The 21972-nt window shown below is 42.2% G+C and overlaps 1 protein-coding gene and 1 long non-coding RNA gene across 2 annotated transcripts; both read left to right on the top strand.

The window, feature by feature from the left end:
- The first annotated feature begins 6356 nt into the window (after positions 1–6356).
- Positions 6357–10013, top strand: FZD1 (frizzled class receptor 1). The gene has a single exon (XM_033931178.1). The coding sequence runs from the start codon at positions 6630–6632 to the stop codon at positions 8385–8387; it is 1758 nt and encodes a 585-aa protein (XP_033787069.1). The 5' UTR covers positions 6357–6629; the 3' UTR covers positions 8388–10013.
- A 5645-nt stretch (positions 10014–15658) lies between these two features.
- Positions 15659–16601, top strand: LOC117354174. The gene is made up of 3 exons (XR_004538130.1): positions 15659–15718; positions 15894–16014; positions 16429–16601. It is a non-coding gene; the product is annotated as an uncharacterized LOC117354174 (long non-coding RNA).
- The last annotated feature ends 5371 nt before the right edge of the window (positions 16602–21972 follow it).

Raw genomic sequence — 21972 nt, 5'->3', positions numbered from 1 at the left:
TGTCCTCTTTTTCCTTCATTAAATCTGGTAACTCTAGGAGAAAGGGGGGGGTGGAGATAACTAGAGGGGGCAAGAAAGGTGGAAATGCTTGGATTGAAGGATAGGAGAGAGAGAGAGGTGAAGATTATAATTTTTATGGTGGAAAATTGAGAAAGCCCCACCCGACTGCCCAGGCGTCCCAGATTTGCAAGATAAAACCTTAGTTTAGGTCATCCAATACTCTTGTATCACTACTTCCTTCATTAAAAAGCTCCAAATATTTTTTTTTTAACATTTGAAGTAACAGACAAAGGGAGATAACTTCTACAACAGTGTAATAGGTTGTAGAAATAGATTTCATGAACTGGAAGTTTCTAAATGTGGTCACAGAAATATTATTTTTTTTTTTAGTCAATGTTTATTTATTGAATTTTTACAAAACTACAAAGTATGGAATAAAACAATCCATAATAGTGGAAGACAAAAGATATGCCAATGAATGGAATCAACAAATACAGAAAATGAAATGCAGAACATGAACATTCGTACATTCCTTAAGAAATTTTCTTCATAGCATATCTAATACAACAAACTGTATCCTAACTACCTAAACAAGCACGTACCAGGCAAAATAAAGGGAGAGAGAGAAATAAGTGTGAGAAAGAAAGAGAGAAAGAGAAAATAAAATAAAATAAATAAATAAATAAACAAATGAATGAGTAAGTAGATAGACGAATAAGTAGATGAGTAAAAGAAAAGGGGGGAAGGGAGAAGAAAGACTAGAGAAGGTTCCAATCAAGGGAGAGAAGAGTGCAGGTAGAGTTTCAGTAGATTCCATCTGAGCTGGAAACGAGGAAACCTATTGGAGGACTTAGCCAAATACGCTTCAGTTCTGTATGTGAGACAAACGAGGTTCCACCAATGTGAGTATGAAGCTTTGGATAAATCCTTCCAATAAGTGAGAATAGTCTTTAAGGCCAAGGTGAGTAAAATATCAAAGAGAAGATGATCGGAGTCTGAGAGATCATCAGATATTGCGGAAGATTTTAGTAAGAGCATTTGGTAAGTCAGTGGAATATTGATCTGGAAGACTGTGCAAACTGTAGCCCAAACTGAGGACCAGAAGGAGCTGATTGCTGGGCAAGAGAAAAGAAGGTGCTTAAGAGTACCAACTTCAGTTTGACAGGTCCAACATTTATTGGAGTAAGTGGGGTTGATTTTATGAGATTTGACTGGGGTCCACGGAGTTCTGTGAAGCAAGAAAAACATATGTTGAAGGATGGATGCAGAGCGGGACGTTCGAAAAGTGGATTTATAAACCATATTCCAGACTTCATCGGATATTTGAATCCCCAAGTCCACTTCCCATGAGGAGTGTAATGTGGTTAACGAGGAAGGAAGGAGGGATTTGAGAAGTTTATAAAAGTGTGATGCTGTATGACCTAGTGCTAAAAATTGATGGGAAAGGGAATATAAAGAGGGAGTAGAGTTTACTGGAATAGGTAAGAGGCCTGATTTATTGAGGAAAGATTTCAGCTGTAACCATTTATAGAAATGAGATTCTTTGATTGAGAAGGAGTCCATGACCTCACTGAAGGTAAGAAAAGACCCATCTGGTCGACATAAGGATCCAAGGTCCCAAATTTGTTGTTGAAACCAGGAAGGCCAGCAGATGGGTTTTTTATCTATCAGAAGACATTTGTTATACCATAAAGGGCAAAAGGAAGATTTGTTCCAAGGTGTGTCCAAGTGGGCATCAAGGTCCATGAGGGTTTTGTGTGTGGTCGCCATGATGGGATTACGGGAAAGATTTGGGGAGTAGTTAGTACCCAGAAGTCTTATCAGTGGAAAGGGAGACATCAAAGACATTTCTAGGCGCAACCAATTGGGGTGATCATTGGGGGAAGGGGATACAAGCCATTCAGCCCCTTGTCTGAGGATAAAGGCTTTATGGTAACTGAAGAGATCTGGAAAGTTGACTCCGCCTTGTAAAGTAGGGGTTTTCAACTTTTTAAGAGAGATTCTATGGGGTTTGTCATTCCATAGAAAACTAAGCATTCTAGCTTCCAGTTTTTTGTATACAATAGGGGGGGAGCAATAGAGGAAACATATTGAAGATATATGTTAATTTCGGAACCACAACCATTTTTAAAGAGTCGAGACGGCCCCACCAAGAGAGATGTAAGGGAGACCAAGATGACAGGGTGGTGGAAATCTGACTTAGAAGAGTGGAGCAGATTGCTTGGGTAGTGGAAGGTAGGTCCCTATCGAAAGTGATTCCAAGATATTTGATTCCCTTAGAGACCCATGTGAAAGGTTGAGAGGAGAAAATAAAGGGGATGCAAGAATCATTGAGGGGCATGAGTTCTGTTTTGTCCCAATTGATTTTATAGCCTGAGAGCGAAGAGAAGGAAGTAATCAATTGCATTAAAGAGGTCAGTGAGGGTTCCGGGTCAGACAAGTACAGGAGGACATCATCTGCATAAGCCGAGATTTTAAATTCGATATTGGCGATGGTTATGCCTTTGATGTCTGTGGACTGTCTGATGGCTGTGAGGAGAGGTTCGAGGGCTAAATTAAACAAAAGAGGGGACATTGGACAACCTTGACGGGTGCCTCTGTGGAGTGGAAACTGCGAGGAGGCTTCGTCATTAACTATTAATTTAGCAGTGGGAGACTGGTAAAGCAGTGAAGTTAAATGAATGAAGGACAGAGGGAAACCATATTGAGCTAGGACAGCGAAAAGGTACTTCCACTCTACCCTGTCGAACGCTTTCTCAGCATCAAGTGAAGCAAGAACAGTTGGAGTAGTGCTCGTCCGGGCAAAGTGAAGTACGTGGCATAGGAGTCTAGTGTTATCAGCTCCATAGCGACCCTTCATAAAACCAACTTGGTCTCTGTGAATTAAGGAAGACATAACTTTTTCTAAGCGAAACACAAGAATTTTAGCAAATATTTTATAATCTATATTTAACAAAGATATAGGGCGATAATTCTTTACTAACTGAGAGTCTCTGTTCGGTTTTGGGAGAATGATGATATTGGCTTCTAGAAAGCGATTGAGTCCATGTGGAGTTGATTGTAGATCTTGAAAGTAGGAAAGTAAATGAGGTGTGAGGAGGGTAGAAAATGATTTGAAAAATTCCGATGAGAGGCCATCAGGACCAGGCGCTTTGGCTGAAGGTAGAGAGGCTATGGCCTGAATAACTTCATCCGACGATATTGGCTGTTGAAGGGATTGTTGCTGCGTTTCTGATAGTGCAGGTAGGTTCAGTCGACGAAGAAAATCAGTGATGGAACTATCAGATGAAATATTATCAGACGAGTAGAGCTCTTCATAGAAAGAGCGGAAATCATTTAGCATATCTTTGGTAGAAGTGTGAATGCTACCATCAGAGGACTTGATGTGGGTGATCCGGTTTATTGAGCGTTTGCCTTTTAGGTAAGTAGCCAGGAGGTGACCAGTCTTGTTGGATGATGAGTAATACGTGGCAGATCGACGAAAGATGGAAGCTGATGCAAGGGAGCTGAAGATTTTGTTGTATTGAAATTTTAATTGTTGAAGTTTCTTATATAGAAGAGGATCATGTCGATTGTACAGTTGGGATTCACTTGCGTGAATATCAGTTTCAAGTTGATGCAAAGTTGATTTACGTTTTTTGAGTTGGAAAGCTGAAAAGCTGATTACTTCACCTCTAAACCAGGCTTTATAGGATTCCCAAACGGTTGAGAAATGCGATACTGAGTTGAGGTTATTGGTAAAGAAAGTTTGAGATTCTGATTTGATATGAGAGAGGAAGGTCTCGTCGTGTAGAAGAAAGTTGTTTAGTCGCCATTGTCGAAATGAAGGATTGGCGGACCAGTTGAGGGTGCAGGATACAGCAGCGTGATCTGAAATTGTGATATCATGAATTTGTGATGAGGTGACAAGGTTCACAATGTCTTTGGAGCCCAAAATATAGTCAATTCTTGAATGGGACTGATGGGGAGCAGAGTAGAAGGTGTAGTCTCTAGTGGTGTGATGGAGGATTCTCCAAATGTCCGACCATCCATGGAGGTCCATGAGTTTGGTGAGAGCCGCTCGAACCCTCAGTTTGGCAGGACGGCAAGTAGAGGAGCGGTCGATGAAGGGATCTATCGGAAAGTTGAGGTCTCCTGCAAAGATGGTGTTGGTGGTCGAAGAAGAGGTATTGAGAGATTGAAAAGCTTGGAAGAAGGAAGGGTCATCCGCATTGGGGGCGTAGACATTGAAGAGGTTCAGAGGTTTGCCTAAAATGGATCCCGTGATTAGAGACCATCTACCATTAGGGTCAAAGCTGTGTGAGGATAGCTGGAAATTTAGATTTTTCTTTATCAAGGTGATAACTCCATTCTTTTTGTTCTGAGTTGGAGCGGCAAGGCAATGCTCTACCCAACCACCAGTTAGTTTCTGTGCTTCATCCAGAGTAAGGTGGGATTCTTGTATTAAGCAGATGTCCGCAGCAAGGTGCTTGAAGTAGTGTAGAATCTTCTTCCTTTTAATTGGATGATTGATTCCTTTAACATTGAGAGAGACAATATGAAGTTTAGTCATCAAGGCGGCCTTGCAGCGGTGTAATCCAGATGATATTGGAGATAGGAGAGTGGAATACTGGTAGGAGCAATGGTGGGTATCTCATCCACGAGGGAGGAAGCAAAGAAGGAAAAAACTAAAACAACACAGGAAACATGCTTGTAGACATTGAGAAGAATAAAACAAATGAAGATCCAAGAATGGGATCGCATGCTGGCAAGAGAGGCTCAGCAATCTCTCCGCAATCAGCCCCATTGTCAGAACAAATGCTGGGTGCGGCCCCACAAAGTGAAAAGTGGGTTAAGCAGTTTAGTGCAGGAGATCAGGTCATGACTCCTATGGTTTCATCCAGATATTTTTGAAGATCCACTGGATTGTCAAAATTTTTGGTCTGGTTATGGTATGTCACTCTCATGCGGGCCGGGTAGAATAATCCATACTGCGCACCTATGGACTTTAGTTGAGGTCGCATGGAGAGAAAAGCTTTTCGCTTCTGAGCAGTTGCTTTTGAGACATCAGGAACAAATAAAATGCGTTTGCCATCTGCCATTAAATTTGAGGCAGACCTTGCAGATTGGAGAATTTGGATGGCTTGAGAGTAGCGTAGTAGTTTTATAACTACCGGCCTGGGAGGCTTAGCAGGCGATGGAGGGCCCGAGGGAACCCTGTACGATCTCTCGATCTCTAGAGGTGGAGAAAACTGAAGTTTCAGTGTGTCAGAGATGAAAGTATGTAAAAACGCCATCATATCAGATCCTTCTATTAATTCTGGTAATCCAATGAGGCGCACATTGCTCCGACGCATTCTATTAGATAAATCTTCCAGGTCAGACTGCAAGGAGGTGATCTTATGTAAGTCACGCTGGATTGCCTGGTATTGAGAATCATGTGCTGTAAGCCGTTCCTCAGCTAGATCTAGACGAGCATTATGGTGTTTTAGCTGGGACATTATGGTGCCCATCTCATTTTTAATTTCAGCAGTGGCAGCGAGATTCTCCTGCATTAGTTCGCGGAGAACTTGCAGGTCTTGTGAGATTGAGGAGTTAATTTCGGGCGTGCAGGAGGATGCGGCCTTGGCGGGAGATGGTGGCTCATGTTTAGATCGCTTTGAGGCAGAATGCGACGTGCTGGGAGCCGCGGCAGATGAGGAATCTGTCTTACCCTGTTTAGAAGACATTCTGTGATGTTTTAAGAGCGATTTCCGGCCACTTTGAAAGCTTCGGGGGCCGAGCGTGGAAAAAGTTTAACGGGGCAGAGCGGAGGAGAAGAGCTAAGCGGCCATCTTACAAGCAGGCACGTGACGCCCGTCACAGAAATATTATAACTATTAATCTTTGCCATTTGCTAATCCTGATTAAAAGTTTAAACCAGATCCTCGTTTACTACGGTACTTTATCCCCCCCCCACCTTAATATGTAAGAGAGAGAGTGTGTGTGTGTGTGGGGGGGGGGGGCGTGTATGACGCTGGAGGACTTTGTTGGACTAGCACAAAACCCACTTCTTTTTCGATGGTTAGATACTGTAATCGTGTAAAAAAAATGTTAACCCTTAAACACTAACTGTAATTAGAAAAGCAAGTACAGTATTCTGATTTTGTACGGCCGCTACAGCAAATGCTGAGGAAGGCTGATTTTTTTTTTTTTTTTTTAGAAGAGTAAACTAAAAATCGGAAATCAAAGTCGTCATTCTCCCCCTCCTAAAACCAGCATCCCCCTACCCAGCGTCTGAATGGAAAACGTATGGTGAGTTGGGAGACCATCCCTTAACGCGTCGGTTTCAAGACTCCTCCCCTTCCCCTCCCCTTTTCCCAGTGAGAGGCAGCTTAACTGGGGCGCCTGGAAACCGGTCGGAGAAGGCACGGAGCAATCAGCACAAATGGTTTGAGCGAGCGAGTTGCGGAGAGTTAAGCGCCGCGCGCTCGCCCACCTGCGAGAGCTACAGCTGCCACCTTTTCGGCATTTAGGCTCCCCCCGCCGGCGCGGGACAGCTGGGCGCTCCCCTCGCGGCTTCATGAATCGCTGGTCCGAGCTGCAGGAGACGCAGGGAGCTGGCGGCACGAGAGTGGACGCGGCGGCGCGAGAAGGAGCGGCACGCGGAGATGGCTGAGCCCGGGCGGCGGTGGCTGCGCTCGCGCTGGTGCAGCTGCTGCTTCCCTTCCTCCTCTGAACTTTGCCGGGCGCTCGCGCTCGCCGCCTCCTGGCTGCTGTTGTGGGGCGCCCCGCCGGTCCGGGGACAGCCACAATACAACGGCGAGCGGGGTATTTCCATCCCGGACCACGGCTACTGCCAGGCTATCTCTATCCCACTCTGCACGGACATCGCCTACAACCAGACCATCATGCCCAACCTGTTGGGCCACACGAACCAAGAAGATGCGGGGCTGGAGGTGCACCAGTTCTACCCGCTGGTGAAGGTGCAGTGCTCGGCCGAGCTGAAGTTCTTCCTGTGCTCCATGTACGCGCCCGTGTGCACTGTGCTGGAGCAGGCGCTGCCGCCCTGCCGCTCCCTGTGCGAGCGCGCGCGTCAGGGCTGTGAGGCGCTCATGAACAAGTTCGGCTTCCAGTGGCCCGAGACGCTCAAGTGCGAGAAGTTCCCCGTGCACGGCGCCGGCGAGCTCTGCGTGGGCCAGAACACGTCCGAGCACAGCACCCCCACAGCGCCCCCGCCCGAGCCCTGGACGGGCCACCCGCGTGCCCTTCCCCAGCCGCACGCGCCACCACAGCAACCCTCGGCCTCGCACCCTCACGACAAGTTCATGTGCCCGCGGAGCCTAAAGGTGCCCCCTTATGTCAATTACCGCTTCCTGGGCGAGAAGGACTGTGGAGCCCCTTGCCAGCCTGGCCTGCCCCATGGCCTTATGTACTTTGCCCCTGAGGAGCTGCGCTTTGCCCACATCTGGATTGGCATCTGGTCAGTGCTCTGCTGTGCCTCCACGCTCTTTACCGTCCTCACCTATCTAGTAGACATGAAGCGCTTCAGCTACCCGGAGCGGCCCATCATCTTCCTCTCGGGATGCTACACCATGGTAGCTATTGCCTACATCGCTGGCTTCCTGCTCGAGGACCGTGTGGCATGCAATGACAAGTTCACCGAGGACGGCTACAAGACGGTGGCACAAGGCACCAAGAAGGAGGGTTGTACTTTCCTCTTCATGCTCCTCTACTTCTTCAGCATGGCCAGCTCCATCTGGTGGGTTATACTCTCACTCACCTGGTTTTTGGCCGCGGGCATGAAGTGGGGCCATGAGGCTATTGAAGCCAACTCGCAGTACTTCCACCTGGCTGCATGGGCTGTGCCCGCTGTCAAGACTATCACCGTGTTGGCTGTGGGGCAGGTGGATGGTGATGTGCTCAGTGGCGTCTGCTTCGTGGGCATCAACAGTGTGGATGCCCTGCGTGGCTTTGTGCTGGCACCACTCTTTGTCTACCTGTTTATTGGCACCTCCTTTTTGCTTGCTGGCTTTGTCTCGCTCTTCCGCATCAGGACCATTATGAAGCACGACGGCACCAAGACCGAGAAGCTGGAGAAACTCATGGTGCGCATCGGTGTCTTTAGTGTGCTATACACCGTGCCCGCCACCATCGTCATTGCTTGCTATTTCTATGAGCAGGCTTTCAGGGAACAGTGGGAGAAGAGTTGGGTGAGCCAGAGCTGCAAGACCTATGCCATCCCCTGCCCCAGCCATAGCCACCCCCCTATGAGCCCTGATTTCACCGTCTTCATGATCAAGTATCTCATGACCCTCATCGTTGGCATCACCTCGGGCTTTTGGATCTGGTCAGGCAAAACACTTAATTCTTGGAGGAAGTTTTACACAAGACTCACCAACAGTAAACAGGGGGAAACTACAGTGTGAGTGTACCCAAAACATTAACTTCCTGTGCCAGTGTCGGTAGGACTGCTGACATACTGTGCATTATATTGTAAATAGTTGCTGTAAGATTTTGTAAGTATACTTGTATTTAAGATGACAAAGAGCATCCTTTTTTATTTAGAATGTTTTTACTGTTTGGGAAAACAATGGCACTGGATATTTTTTTTCCTAGTGCTTGATGTATAGCAAAATCATAATGCTATCTGCAAAAGCAAAGGCAAAGAAGACAGAGGAATTTGAGTTGCTATTGCTCGCTCCTACATCTCCAGTCCATTGGGACCAGCCTTTCTCTTTAGGTCCTCATGCATGCCAGACATGACCTCATTCAACAGCTCACAAATTTAAGGATACAACAAACTTTTTATAGTGCGTTTAGAAAGTTTCCAGTTTCTCCTGCCCTACCCTACCTCCACATCTGCAGATTAGGCTGCAGATGTTACACAGATTTCAACAGCAGGCATTTACTATTTCTTTTGTTATAAATTAGGTGAGACAAGCCAGATTCTGTAAATGTCTGTTCAAATCTAAAAGATCAGATTGTGAGGGGGTTTTCTTTTTGTTTGGAGTGATCACGTTATTCTTTTTTTAAACTGGAGATCCTTCGGGTGTTTATAGCAAAGGGTGTGAAAGTAGTTTTAAGATATTAATTGTACTCTGACCACAAAGGCTGGTCAGTTTGCTTGATGGCTGGGATGGTGGACATGTTTATTGCCTGCTAATGAAGGCTAGTGAAAAGATTAGTTAAATAATCAGTTTATGTGCTTTTGTTTATTATTCAGACAGGTTTGTAGGATGAATTTGCATAGTCATGGTAAAAAGTGGAAACATTTTCTTAATCTCTTTTACTTATAGTGATAGAAGTTGAGGGGGGATCTGTAAGGGGGAAAAAAAGTCCAAATCATTTCAGTGATTGCTATAAAGCAGGCATTTTGTGAGAGGAGAATGTAGAAAAGAGATGGCATGGATTAGGACTTAAAGAGATGCCTGTGGGTACTGGGAAGAAGAACATTCCATATTCAGACCCAGTTTTGCTATTCTTGCAAAATTGCTTCAGTTCTTTTCTGGAGAGAAACATTGGTAAGACTCAAGAAAGCAGCTGTGTATTTTCGCATATTTTTAAAAGTACTTTATGCTGGTAGGTGTGGGCTTTCTTTAAAAAAACAAGTAATATGTCCAACACTTTTTAAAAATAAATGCTCACAGACCTTTTGGAAAATGGTACTTTCTTGAAGCCACACCTATCATGTTTTTAATGTTCTACTTTTAATTGTATTACTTAAATTACAAATAGCCTGTTATTAGGTTGTTAAATCTTATCTATGGCTTCCAAACCCTGACTTGCAAAAAAGATTGGAATTTGGTATGCATTATACTTCTGTTAACTTTCATAAGATCATCTATATTTATAGATAAATAGAAGTTTATATATACATATATCATATTTTTAATTTCTCTGAAATAAAATTCAAGGTTTTCATAAAATTTTATAGTGTCATTTTACTGAATGCCTGCAGTTGCACAATAGTGTTTTGGCAGTGCTTTCATAAATTCATTTTGTTTTAATGCCTTCATTATGATTTCAATGTTGCAAAAAAAAAAAAAAAAAAATCTTCCTTAGACTGTTCCTGATCTATGTAGTTTAGATTACATTTTGAAGAAGATCTAATGTAATTTAAGATCTCAAGTTGGGTTTAAGACAGATTTAAAATCTTTCCTCTCACATGTCCTAATTCCCTAAAGAGGATGGTCTTCTTTGTAAATCTGGTCTTTGTTTACAAAGGAAAAATAGCTGCATGTGGGGAGGAAGGAAAAATAAGATGAGAAGGGGGAAGTGCTTTATTAAACATCTGGAAAGACTTTTTTTTTTTTTAAGAATAGTTTGCCTTCCACATTTTATAGCTTCCAACTAATTATATAATTTTGCTGAACATTTTCAAATACATAATTATATTTTATAGGATTGACATGAGGATTTTTTTTTTTAAAGCTGGACTTTTTTGAATTCAGCAGACCTCACATTCTTCTACAGCAGTGGTCTCAAACCCTTTGCAGGGCCACATTTTGGATTTGTAGGTACTTGGAGAGCTTCAGAAAAAATACTTAATGTCTTGTTAAAGAAATGACAATTTTGCATGAGGTAAAACTCTTTATAGTTTATAAATCTTTCCTTTTAGCTAAATCTTAATAATAATATTGTCATTTATAGCTAAAGAGACATATGATCAAGAAATTATTTTATTTTACTTTTGTGATTATGATAAACATACCGAGGGCCTCAAAATAGTACTTAGCGGGCCGCATGTGGGCCCTGGGCCACGAGTTTCAGACCACTGCTCTACAATGTTACACTTTAAAACATTTTCACACATGTTCTGTATGCATTACATAACCTGATTTCTTTTTTAAAAATTTTACAGTGTGTTGCAATGATTTGGGGGGCACTCCTTTTTTTTGTTGTACTACTAAATAAAAAGCACCCAGTGGAGTATAAATATAAAGTATTGTTGCTGACTATTGGGATTATACTTTAAAACATTAAATACAAAAATCAACATATTTATGCAATGGACATAATGGGTATCTATTAAAAAATCTACAGTCTCATAACTCTCCTTACAGCTCTAGGTAATTTAGATGATCATTTTGTCTTGAGGATTAATTTTGAAAAATTTGCATTATTTAGCAAACAGAAGTTTGTGCGGTGTGTTAAAAATATAATATTAAGAAACTTCATTGATCTTGGCTTTAAGAGACATGGCACAGGTTTTGGTCCAGGAAATCTCTGTGAAGGAAATCTAATACTACAGTTTTTGTAAGCAACATTTAATAATCGCTATCTGCGGGGCATGTGTGTGTTTATGAATGTGTGGAAGTTCTTTCTAATGGACAGAACCAACAGCTGAATCAGTAAAGCCCCTCAATTCTTTAGAAATCTGAACTGTTTGGCTGTCTCTGTAAAGACAGTCATCACCTGGCACTTTATTTTTTTTGTTTTCTCCAAGTTGCAAAAATATTTAGGCTGGGTTCATGGAACAGTTTACTTCACCCCACAAATCTTTACTGTTTTGCATAATTATTTTATATAACTACAGATTTACACGATAGAGACATTAAAATAATATGCTGCACTTTTTAATGTTTTTTTTATAGCATTATGTTCCTGACTCTGAAATGATAGTGCTTCTGTTATGGCATTGGTACTGTTTTGATTACTTTGCTTCTAAGTTTCATAATTATGCATTTGGCTAGAAATTTATTTTGAAAAAGAACTGCTATATATATATACTCGCAGAACATTTAAAAAAATACACACCAGAAAAATCACTTTCACTAGACTGCAGATTCCTGATATAGGGAACTGTTTTTCTTTATTGGACCAAAATAAGAAGGCCATGCCTGCTAGTGAATACTTGGATTTCAGGTAAAAGATTTGACACTGCTAAAGAAATCTCTAAAATTAATTATAAAAGGGTTATTTCTGTAATAGCTCAAGGCTTTGGGTCTCTCTTGCCAACAAAACAAATGAGCAGCTGACTTGCATACCTCTGAGTGTGGTGTTCTCTTCCTGATTCTTTGTACTGTGTGCAGTGTGACATAACATATAAGGATAATAATTATGGTTTCTGTTCATAGTACTGGTGGGAGAGTATCTTTTTGAATGTATTCATTCAGAAACTACAGTATTTTTTTTTTCTCATTGTATTAGCTGCAGGAAAAGATCTGGTACAACTTAAGAAAAGGTTTTACACCAAGAGAAGCCTCATCCTATGTGCTCAGGAGTTCATGAAAAGATTCTCTTCTTTGAGATGTACTGTATAAATTCTGTGCATTTTTAAGGGAGGGAATTCAAGCCAGTATAGTTCATTAAGTAGAAAGTAAACTAATCCCATTTTTAACAACTGCCGTGCAGAAGTAGGGCAGACAATTCTTTTTCTGTTTTCCATTAGGCCTCATTTTCACCATGCCTTTATCCTAACAATTGTGTCCCCCAGAATTACCAGGGACCCCTCTCCTTGCAGCTTTAGCCTCATGTATATTGTAATCAAGCTGGCTGTTCTTTTAGGCAGCTGAGAAACCTGGCAGGGAAGTTTCTAAAAGCAGAGACGTGGCTATGTACGTAAGAGGCATGCAGTGCGATGGGATAGTGTAGGAAGGTGCTGTGAGCCTTTTAGTGGATAATGAGGAATTGTCAATGTTTTGAAAAAGATATATGGCAGCTTTACTGGCCATATTTTGTACCTCTTTTCCTGTGCTGGTAATTGTCTCAATAGCAGTATTGCCAGTATAACACTTCATCAGCCTCATAGGCTTATATTAAGACCTACCCTGAAAATCATGTTGGGGCTTATTTTCGGGGTAGGTCTTATTTGGGGGGGATCACGGTAGGTACTTAGAGGAAGCCAGATAGATGCCTCCATTTTATAGAATATCAGTGTAGTTGGGAACATTTTCATATGTGCTTAGGCACAAAAACCTATGCCATCTAATGCTCATGCCTTGAGTATAGCTTACACTAGTCTATAAATGTATGCTTCAGCCAGACCACTTGTGTGTACATGCTACCTGTAAAATATGTGCCATGTGCGGGCCTCATTTAATAAATATGTGCATTTGGCATGTACATATGTCTGTGTGCACATAATGGCCCCGATTCTGTAAACTGCGCCTAACTTTAGGCGTAGTTTAGGCATCTGATTAAGTGGTTAATGAGCTATTTAAGGGTCTTAAGCGTTAATTGGGACTTAGACGGAGGTAGGCGTTGTCAGGAGATAGACGCTAGGTAGATGCGAGTTTTTGGAAAATTCACGTCCAAGTATGTAGAGGGCGTAACATGGGCGTGGTTAAGGATAGGCACTAGATAGACGCTAGTTAGGTGGCAGACCGTGTCTAAACATCGTGGAAATTGTAGGCGAATAAAAAGCTGGTCTAAGTGTGGTTTTTGCTTGGGCTGAACTCGGGTTTCTATGGGCGGAACATAGACATGCTTTGGGCTTCCAAAATGATATTTTCTACATAGACTTAAGGAATCATTTTTTGGTTTTTTTCCCCCCCCTTATAATAGATTTAATAAGCCACCATATCAATAGGGCATATGAATATAAACATATTGCATGGAAAACTTAGTACTTTTCTGCCCAAACAGTAATATGATTTACTCATTACAGCACCTTTTGGCTTTCCTGCTTAAAAAGAACCCCCTTTTTTTCTCAACAAACAGTGCTGCAATCAGCTTTCTTGCGAGCAAAGAAAGAACAAGAAAAAGATATTAATATTGCACACATTACTTCATTTCTCAGAGCTTAAAAATAGAAAAACCAGATACTGACCTTACCATGCATTTTCCTTCCTTGAAAATGGAGGTGTGCAACTGCACAAAGCTGACCTTGTGAGATCATCAAGGTGCACCTTCAAGGTAGAATGCCACAATTAAAAGATGTGCTGGGTGTTGAACTCACAACCTCTGTATGATCAGCACAGGATTTTAACACATTGAGCTACATCAGCTTCTACTCAGGTGGATCTCACTGCCCTATCATATCATAGTTGACTGACCTGCCTAGGAATGATATCACAGTCACCACAAAGAAAGCATTTGTGGCTCACCAAGTTAATGCACCTTGTTGTACATTGTCCATCTTCTCAAGCTCACTGGTTCAAATTCCACTTTCACTCATTTTAACAACATCCTAACAGCTTCCTATTAGCTTTCATAAGAGGGTCTAGATCAGGGGTGTCCAACCTGCGGCTCCATGAAGTATTTTGTGCGGCCCCGGTCAAGGGCGATGCAGTGTTTTTCCTCTGCTGCCCCTGGGTGTTTACCATCTTGCCGGCTCCCTCCTCTGTCTTGCTGCAGCGTTTGTGCGGCACCAGAAATATTTTTTTTGGCCAGTGCGGCCCAGGGAAGCCAAAAGGTTGGACAGCCCTGGTCTAGATGGTGGACTTTGCCGTTTTTATCAGCACATTTCCCTTTCCAGGCAAACTTATTTTCACCTTCCCAAGGCTAGGACATCCTAAGCTGTCATGGGAGGAATCTTCTCTGACAGAGCAAAGTCATTTGTGGCTCACCAAGTTAATGCACCTTGTTGCACCATGTCCATCTTCTCAAGCTCACCGGTTCATATCCCATCCTCACCTTCACTCATTTTAACAGCATCCTAATAGCTCTCATAAGTGGTGGACTTTGCTGTTTTTCATCAGCATTCTGCAGTTTGCAGGCACAGGTGCATCAGATACATTCATCTGCTCTGAGCTACAAGTCATTGTGGTAGGAATGTATTTGTTTTTATGCAATATCCGCACAGAGAACAGGCTGCTGAGAATTGCTGCAGATCATTTTAAAGATCAACTCAAATATGTTTAAGCAAAGGAATGGCTAAAGAGTTTGAAGGTTTTCTGGTAGAAAAATGAATATCAAATATTTGCTAACCACAGTCGAGACTTGAACCCCTGACGTATGGAAGATAAAAGTAGTGCCTTAAGGCATAGAGCTATAGAGGGAACTTTGTTTAGAATTTGGTGACAGTCTCTACAGACTAAGCAGATGACAAATGGCTTATTGTCAAAGCTTTGAAAAGTGAAGGAAATGATTAAAAGTCAGTGCAGCTGTGTTTGGCCAAACCACACCCAAAGCACGCCCAATCAGATTTAAAAGTTTTCTGGTGGGAAGTCTGAATGGTGCCTATGACGTAAGATGCTATTTAGGCGTGCTTAGTATAAGAAGGTCCATCAGAGCAACATTTTCTCTTTTAGGATTCCTATTCTGTGTTACTGCTTATGCTGATTTCTGAGACTTTACTTTTCTTGATTATCTTAACTTAACCTTTTCATTCCTATATCTGCCACAACTCTCTCCATTTCACAGGACCATTAGCAGCTATAGTAATTTGCAATTTTGATGTCTTTCTAACCTTTTTCATCTTTCCAGGTGACTATGCTGCACCTATGCAAGGAACTCCTTGCTAGCAGCTCAGATACCAAATCTAGGTGAGATTGATGATATTGCTAGCTACTTAGTTGTCTTTATTAGATAAAAGCTCGGACAGAACTGATTTCTTCTTTTGGACTCTCATTCTATGTTATTGCTTATGGTGATTCTCTATTAACTTTTTATCCCCCTGATATCTGTCACAACTCTCTCCATTCCACAGGGTCATTAGCAGGTCTGAGAATTAGTAATGATAAAAATTGGTTCCAGGAGTGTTGACTGAAAAAAATACCCCATGCTGTTTGAAACTTTGGTGCCAGCAAAATGGATATGCAAGTTACATGAATATGTGGAACCTATAGCAGTGCTTTTCCTCATAGAGCTAAAGGTAAATCTTTTTAGAGTCCATTGTTGGGCATCATTATAAAAAGGGAACAGTGTTTGTGCTTCTGTTCATTCTAGCTGTTATTCTGAGACTGTGCTGTGACATATTCTCCCAAGACTTCTGCTTTTTATTTTTGCCACAGATGTCTAATATTTTCCCCCTTTTCCCCTGATTTCAGGTTCCCAGAGAGGCTAATGACTCCCCTTGTGTTTCCTAGAGGCCAGAGCAGGTCTGTTCACTGGGTTCATCACACCAGCTTGCGCCTGGCCAAAGCTCAAATACCAAAACAGAAAGAATAGGTGAGAATGATGTACTGCAGCCTTTGTTTGCTCTTGTGATGAATTATATACATTTTCACAATACTAACATGTTTCACACTTTTTTCCTTCAGAAGGGTGTAGTTTTTGATGATTTTCTGAGAGAACAGTAAATTAGTGCATTTTAGGCTCTCTTTTACAAAGGTGCGCTAAATCAATGCGTGTGCTAAATCAACGCATGCGCTATTAGTGCGTGCATAGGAAAACATATACGTGTTAACATTTACCATGCACTTAAAGCGATGCCATTAGCGTGTGCTAAAAGGTAACGCTTACATATTCTATGGACGCATTATCAGTTAGCGCATACGTTGATTTAGCGTACATTTGTGAAAGAGAGCCTAAAACTCACCAAAAAACTCTTAATTTGTCTCAATCCATCTTCCTTTTCTACAGCTTGCCTTCTACCAGGAGCAGATTGTGAGACCTTAACAATTCTACCACAGCAACAACTTGGACCTAGGAGTGGCTTACTCTGCATACCTGTCATTCATTTCACCGAACTGCAGTTGCCTGATATTACACTCGCATGCTGCTTTCCTAGACTGCAATAAAAATCTTAAACCATTTTTCACCTTGTGCTTATTTACATTGAGTAGCAGCCGGTCATTAGTGTTTCCTTAAAAAACACTACTTCAGCTACTTCGTCACATTCCCCTTTGTCTTATCTAGTGTTCCATGAGGCCCAGGCTGCAAAGTAGAGAAGTGGGGATGCCCTTAGGGGGTGGCAAACAGGGTAGCAGGCATGTCTCCTGCCCCACAGCCTGCAACCAGCATTATATTTGAGAAAATGAGATTATAGGAGAGCTGGAGAGGATGAAAAAGTGCAACGTGGTGCCTTAACTTGGTGAGCCAGAAATGGCTTCTTTCAGTCAGGGGAGAGGTTTCCTACCCTGACAGCTTGAGATATGCTTAACTGCAGCCGATACTGCGTGCATCCGGTGTTCAACTATGGAGCCGCAAGCACACTGTAGCTACTGCCATAACGACGCTTAAATGGAACATTATAATCAAACCAGAATTGCTATGATTTTATGGCTTATTGTGTAGCACAGTGGTTAGAATGAAGGTTGGGGTATGAGCCTGGTCTGGGTTTGACTCCCTCATCTACTTCAGCTGACAGTATTCATTTTAATAAAAATTACAAGCTACAGCCCAATCAAATCTAATTTCCATCTCAAACAGCACAACATTAACAATGCTAGAAGCAATCTATTCCAAAAGTGGAGTTTGCATTTTATAAAAATTGTAGTATTTGACTCCATGTCACATTTTTTGAACCATACTTGAGATTCTGGCTTTTGGGACAATGAAAGCAGTGTTTTAAACCATTGAGCTACTAGTCATTTGTCTCAGCTAACTGTGATTTGATAGCTAAGCAGATGATACATAGGCAGGTTAGTAAGCTATGATATGACAGGAGAATCAGAGACACTGGAGTGGAAGATGGTATAGCTCAATGAGTAAAAGCGCTGTGCCAATCTTGCAGAGGTTGTGAGTTCAACTCCTGACCCATCTTTTACTTGTGGCATTGTACATTGCAGGTGCACCTTGATGATCTCACAATGAGGTCAGCATTGTGCAGCTGCACACCTCCCTTTGCAATGAACTAGAAACCACATTCAAGTCTGTTCTGTGTTTTATTCTGTTTTTAAGCTTGGCCAAATGAAGTTATGGGCTTTCTCTTTGCTTTGAAGAATGAGTTGATTGTAGCAATGTTTAATGAGAAAGAGAGTGTTATTTAGAGTAAGGAATCCCTTAACTGTATTTAAAGGATCACTTTGGAAATGTCTAAAACATCTCTCAAATAACATCTATGGGATGCCCAGGAAAAGCTCGTTGGATGACCTAGGCTGCCTAAATAGTATGGATCCTGCGCAATGGTTCTCAACCCTGTCCTAGGTGACCCCCAGCCAGTTGGGTTTTCAAGATATCTCTAATAAATATGCATAAGACGTATTTGCATGCCTGTCTCCTCCATTATATGCAAATCTCATGCATATTCATTAGGGATATCTTGAAAACCCAACTGACTGGGGGTCCCTTAGGACAGGGTTGAGAACCACTGTGCTAAAGACTTGCTGGAGCTTTAACCACATCTATCTAAAGCCTCTACGATGCTCAAACTCCTATGCTTTACACTTCTTATAGGAGCTAATTTTACCATTACTATACAAATTTCTCTGTAGCACAGGAATGAAGCTTCCACCCTTCTATGCTGATGTTTCCAGTTCAACTTCCAATCAGTACCTCAGTCAAAAAGTAATACTATACTTATCCTTTTAAACATGGCATACTTTGTTACTTTTTTTGTTTTTATACTGTTGAAGTATGAAACAAAACTAGTAAGAGGGCTGGAACACTGCCCATACGCCGAGAGGTTGGATAGGCTGGGGCTCTTCTTTCTGGAAAAAAGGAGGCTCAGGGGAGATATGATAGAGACCTTCAAGATCATGAGGGGCATAGAGAGGGTGAATAGGGACAGATTCTTCAGGCTGAAGGGGACAACAGGTACGAGGGGGCATTCGGAGAAACTGAAGGGAGATAGGTTCAAAACAAATGCAAGGAAGTTTTTTTTCACCCAAAGGGTCGTGGACACTTGGAATGCGCTACCGGAGGAAGTGATCAGGCAGAGTACGGTACAAGGATTCAAACAGGGACTGGATGGATTCCTGAGGGATAAAGGGATCATGGGATACTGAGAAAGCTAACCAGGTAATAAGTATAGAAACCCAACCAGGTCGTGCATGTGCAAGACCGGAGGGTTAGGACTTCGATGGGAAGATAGGACTCAGTAGGAAACCAAGGGGGCCCCTTCTGGTGATTCAGACAGGTCGTGACCTGTTTAGGCCGCCGCGGGAGCGGACTGCTGGGCAGGATGGACCTATGGTCTGACCCGGCGGAGGCACTGCTTATGTTCTTATGTTCTTAACAGGGCAGTGAGATCTACATTTCCCCTTCTGTATTTGCGGTTTCCGTATCTACGGCTTCGATTATTTGTGGTTTTAAATCAAAAAATGCTTTTTCATTTTTTGGGCTATTTTAAGCCCTGTAAGGCCCCCCCTTAAGCCTTACCTAGTGGTCTAGCGGCTTTTTGGAGCAGGAGCAATCTTCCCACGCTCCTGCCCGGTGCAGATCGCTCACAGGAAATGGCTGCCTTGAGCTCCCGTCGTATCTCGAGACTACGACAGGAGCTCAGGGCAGCCATTTCTTATGAGCGATCTGCACGGGGCAGGAGCGTGGGAAGATCTCTACTGCCCTGAAAATCTGCTAGACCACCAAGTAAGGCTTAAGGGGGGGGGGGGCTTACAGGGCTTAAAATAGCTGGGGGAAGCAGGGGTTAGGGGCAGAACAGGCACGAATATTATTCGATTTTTTTAAATATTCGCGGGCTAGCTCTGCCCCTAACCACTGTGAATACAGAGGGGGAAGTGTACCTTGTTCTGTCTCCTAGCAGAATTAACTGCCATTCACTATAAAGAGCAGTATAATCAAATCAGAATTTGCTATTATGTTAAAGCTTACAATCCTGAAATGATAACAAATCAGTAAAAAAACACATTTTTATATAACTAACATCATAGGGACGTCTACATCAGAAAAGTGTGATTTTGGGGAATGGGTATCGGCCGTGTTCTCCCCAGAAATTTTTTCCAGCCGGGTAGCATGAAAAAGTAGCCGGGTGGGGTGGGGTGAAATGGGGAAATTTGGTGGTGGGGAAAATGAAGGGCTCCTTTTACAAAGGTACGTTAGGGCCTTAACGCGCAGAATAGCGTGCGCTAAATTGCCACGCATGCTAGCCACTACCGCCTCATGAGCAGGCACTAGTTTTTCAGGTAGCGCGCACTAATCTGGTGCGTGCACTAAAAAATGTTAGCACACCTTTGTAAAAGGAACCCTAAATGTGTACTATTTTTTATTAGTTAATTATTATTATTTTCCAATGCTCAATATGACTTCCTTTTTTAAGGTTTGACACTTGTGCCAGAATATTTTTTACTAAATATAAGAAGTATCCAATTCTAGAAGTGAATAATTAAATATTTGCTCTCTTTCAAATGGTAGAGGTTTAAAAAAGGGAAATGCGTTAATGAAATCATTAGGTTCAAGCTAGTCATTTATTTCTGCATGAATTTAAACAACTTAAAGATAAATATAGCTCATTCAGTCATACAAGAAACAGCTCTACAGCATCTCTAATAATGTTTTGATCACTAGGTTCCTTCCTGAGGTCTCACTGAGGATATGAAATAGATGCGATCCCCACTTCCAGACCTCTTCCACATAATTTATGGAGACCTGTGTGATTGGGTTCATAGTCAGTGGCGCGCAAGATGCCAGCGCCGACAATTCGGTGCGAGACAGAAGTGGGGGGTTTGGGGTGGCAACCCCCCCCCCCACACACACACACACTTTATTGGTTAGTGCTCGCGCTGCTGTTGGAGGGGGGTTCGGGGGGCTGAAAACCTCCATTATAGCAAAAAGGAACTTTTTCTGATTTTTTTCGGGAAAAGTTCCGTTTTCTCTATAATGTGGGGGGTTTCACCCCCACACCCCCCCCCCCCCGCAACGGCAGCGCGAACACTAACCAATAAAGTGGGGGGGTTGCCACCCCAAACCCCCAGTCAGAACTCTTTAAAAATTATTTTTCCCCCACACACTTCTGTCTTGCGCCGAATTGTCGGTGCTGGATTGTCAGCACGCTGGTGTCTGGCGCGCAATTATCCCGTCACCGTGTGATTGCACTACAGCAAAATTAAAAAGTAGCAGATAAAAATCAAAGTGAGAGCTAGGGCAAAACAGTTTAGGTAAAGATGCAGTTAATTATTAGCAATGTATTAAAAATATTTTATTTTTATTTGCTTATAATGTCATTTGAAAGCTGCTTGATGTTAATACAGCTTTAATTTAATTCTTTATAGTGTGTGTGTGTATGGGGGGGGGGACACAACAACACCTACCTCAACAGTAAAGTTAGAATAGGGTCATTAAATCCAGTGGCGTACCTAGTTTATATGACAGCTAATGCTGATCATTTTTTAACAACCCCCTCTATATATAAAAAAGTTATTTTTAGATGCGCTAGAACACCAACACACACATTGTAAAACTAAACAAGCCAGATCCTACACAGTCAATTGATCCTGTACAGTTGATGCTAACAGAAAGCCATGTCCTTTTCATACACAGAACACAGATACACCTTCGTCCAATATGGAATAATCACAAACTAAAAATAGAAATATGTAGACAAAAGTTAAACTAATGCAACACCACAGAAACAATGACACGTCCCCTAATACTGTGCAAAATATAAAGACAGTAGATGTAAATTTGAAAAAACTGCTACATAACAATCGCCACTTTACAAATTAACAAATAGAAATAAAACAAATAATGAGAAATAAGAAAATACCATTATATTGGACTAATCCATTTTTCAATTAGCTTTCAGAGGCCAAATTTTTCTTCAAGAAAGTACAGTATACTGCTCTTATGGTATTCTGTCCTGATCTGAGGAAAGGGGTTTACTCCCAAAAAAATTGCCTTATTTCCATTTCCTATTTATAAATTTTAATCAATACAGTTACAGTACTACTTGATTCTACATAAAGCAACAAAAAAATTTTTTTCTACCTTTTGTCATTTCTGCTTTAATCATCTCTTTGCTCTCTTCTTTCTATTCAGCGTTTGTCCTTGCTCCCTTCCATGCAACATCTGTCCTCTATCTATCCCTTGCATCCACTGTCCTCCCTCTCTGCCCTTTCCATCCAATGTCAGCCCTCTCTCTGTTCCATGTGGCATCTTCCCTCTTTCTATGTCCCTTCAATAAACTGTATATTCTGTACCCTTTCTCTCCTTAGTACATGATTCATTTAATCTTCACCCCCTATCCATTTTTTTGTCTCCACCCCTTCCCCTATGCTCTGGCATCTCTCT

This window comes from Geotrypetes seraphini, chromosome 2 (genome assembly GCF_902459505.1).
Source record: "Geotrypetes seraphini chromosome 2, aGeoSer1.1, whole genome shotgun sequence".
Taxonomy (NCBI): Eukaryota; Metazoa; Chordata; class Amphibia; order Gymnophiona; family Dermophiidae; genus Geotrypetes; species Geotrypetes seraphini.
Note: the sequence above shows the minus strand (reverse complement) of the source record. Positions and strands in the feature narration are given on the sequence as shown.

Coding starts and splice junctions, on each gene's coding strand:
- FZD1 (XM_033931178.1), top strand. CDS start 6,630: ATGGCTGAGCCCGGGCGGCGGTGGCTGCGCTCGCGCTGGTGCAGCTGC.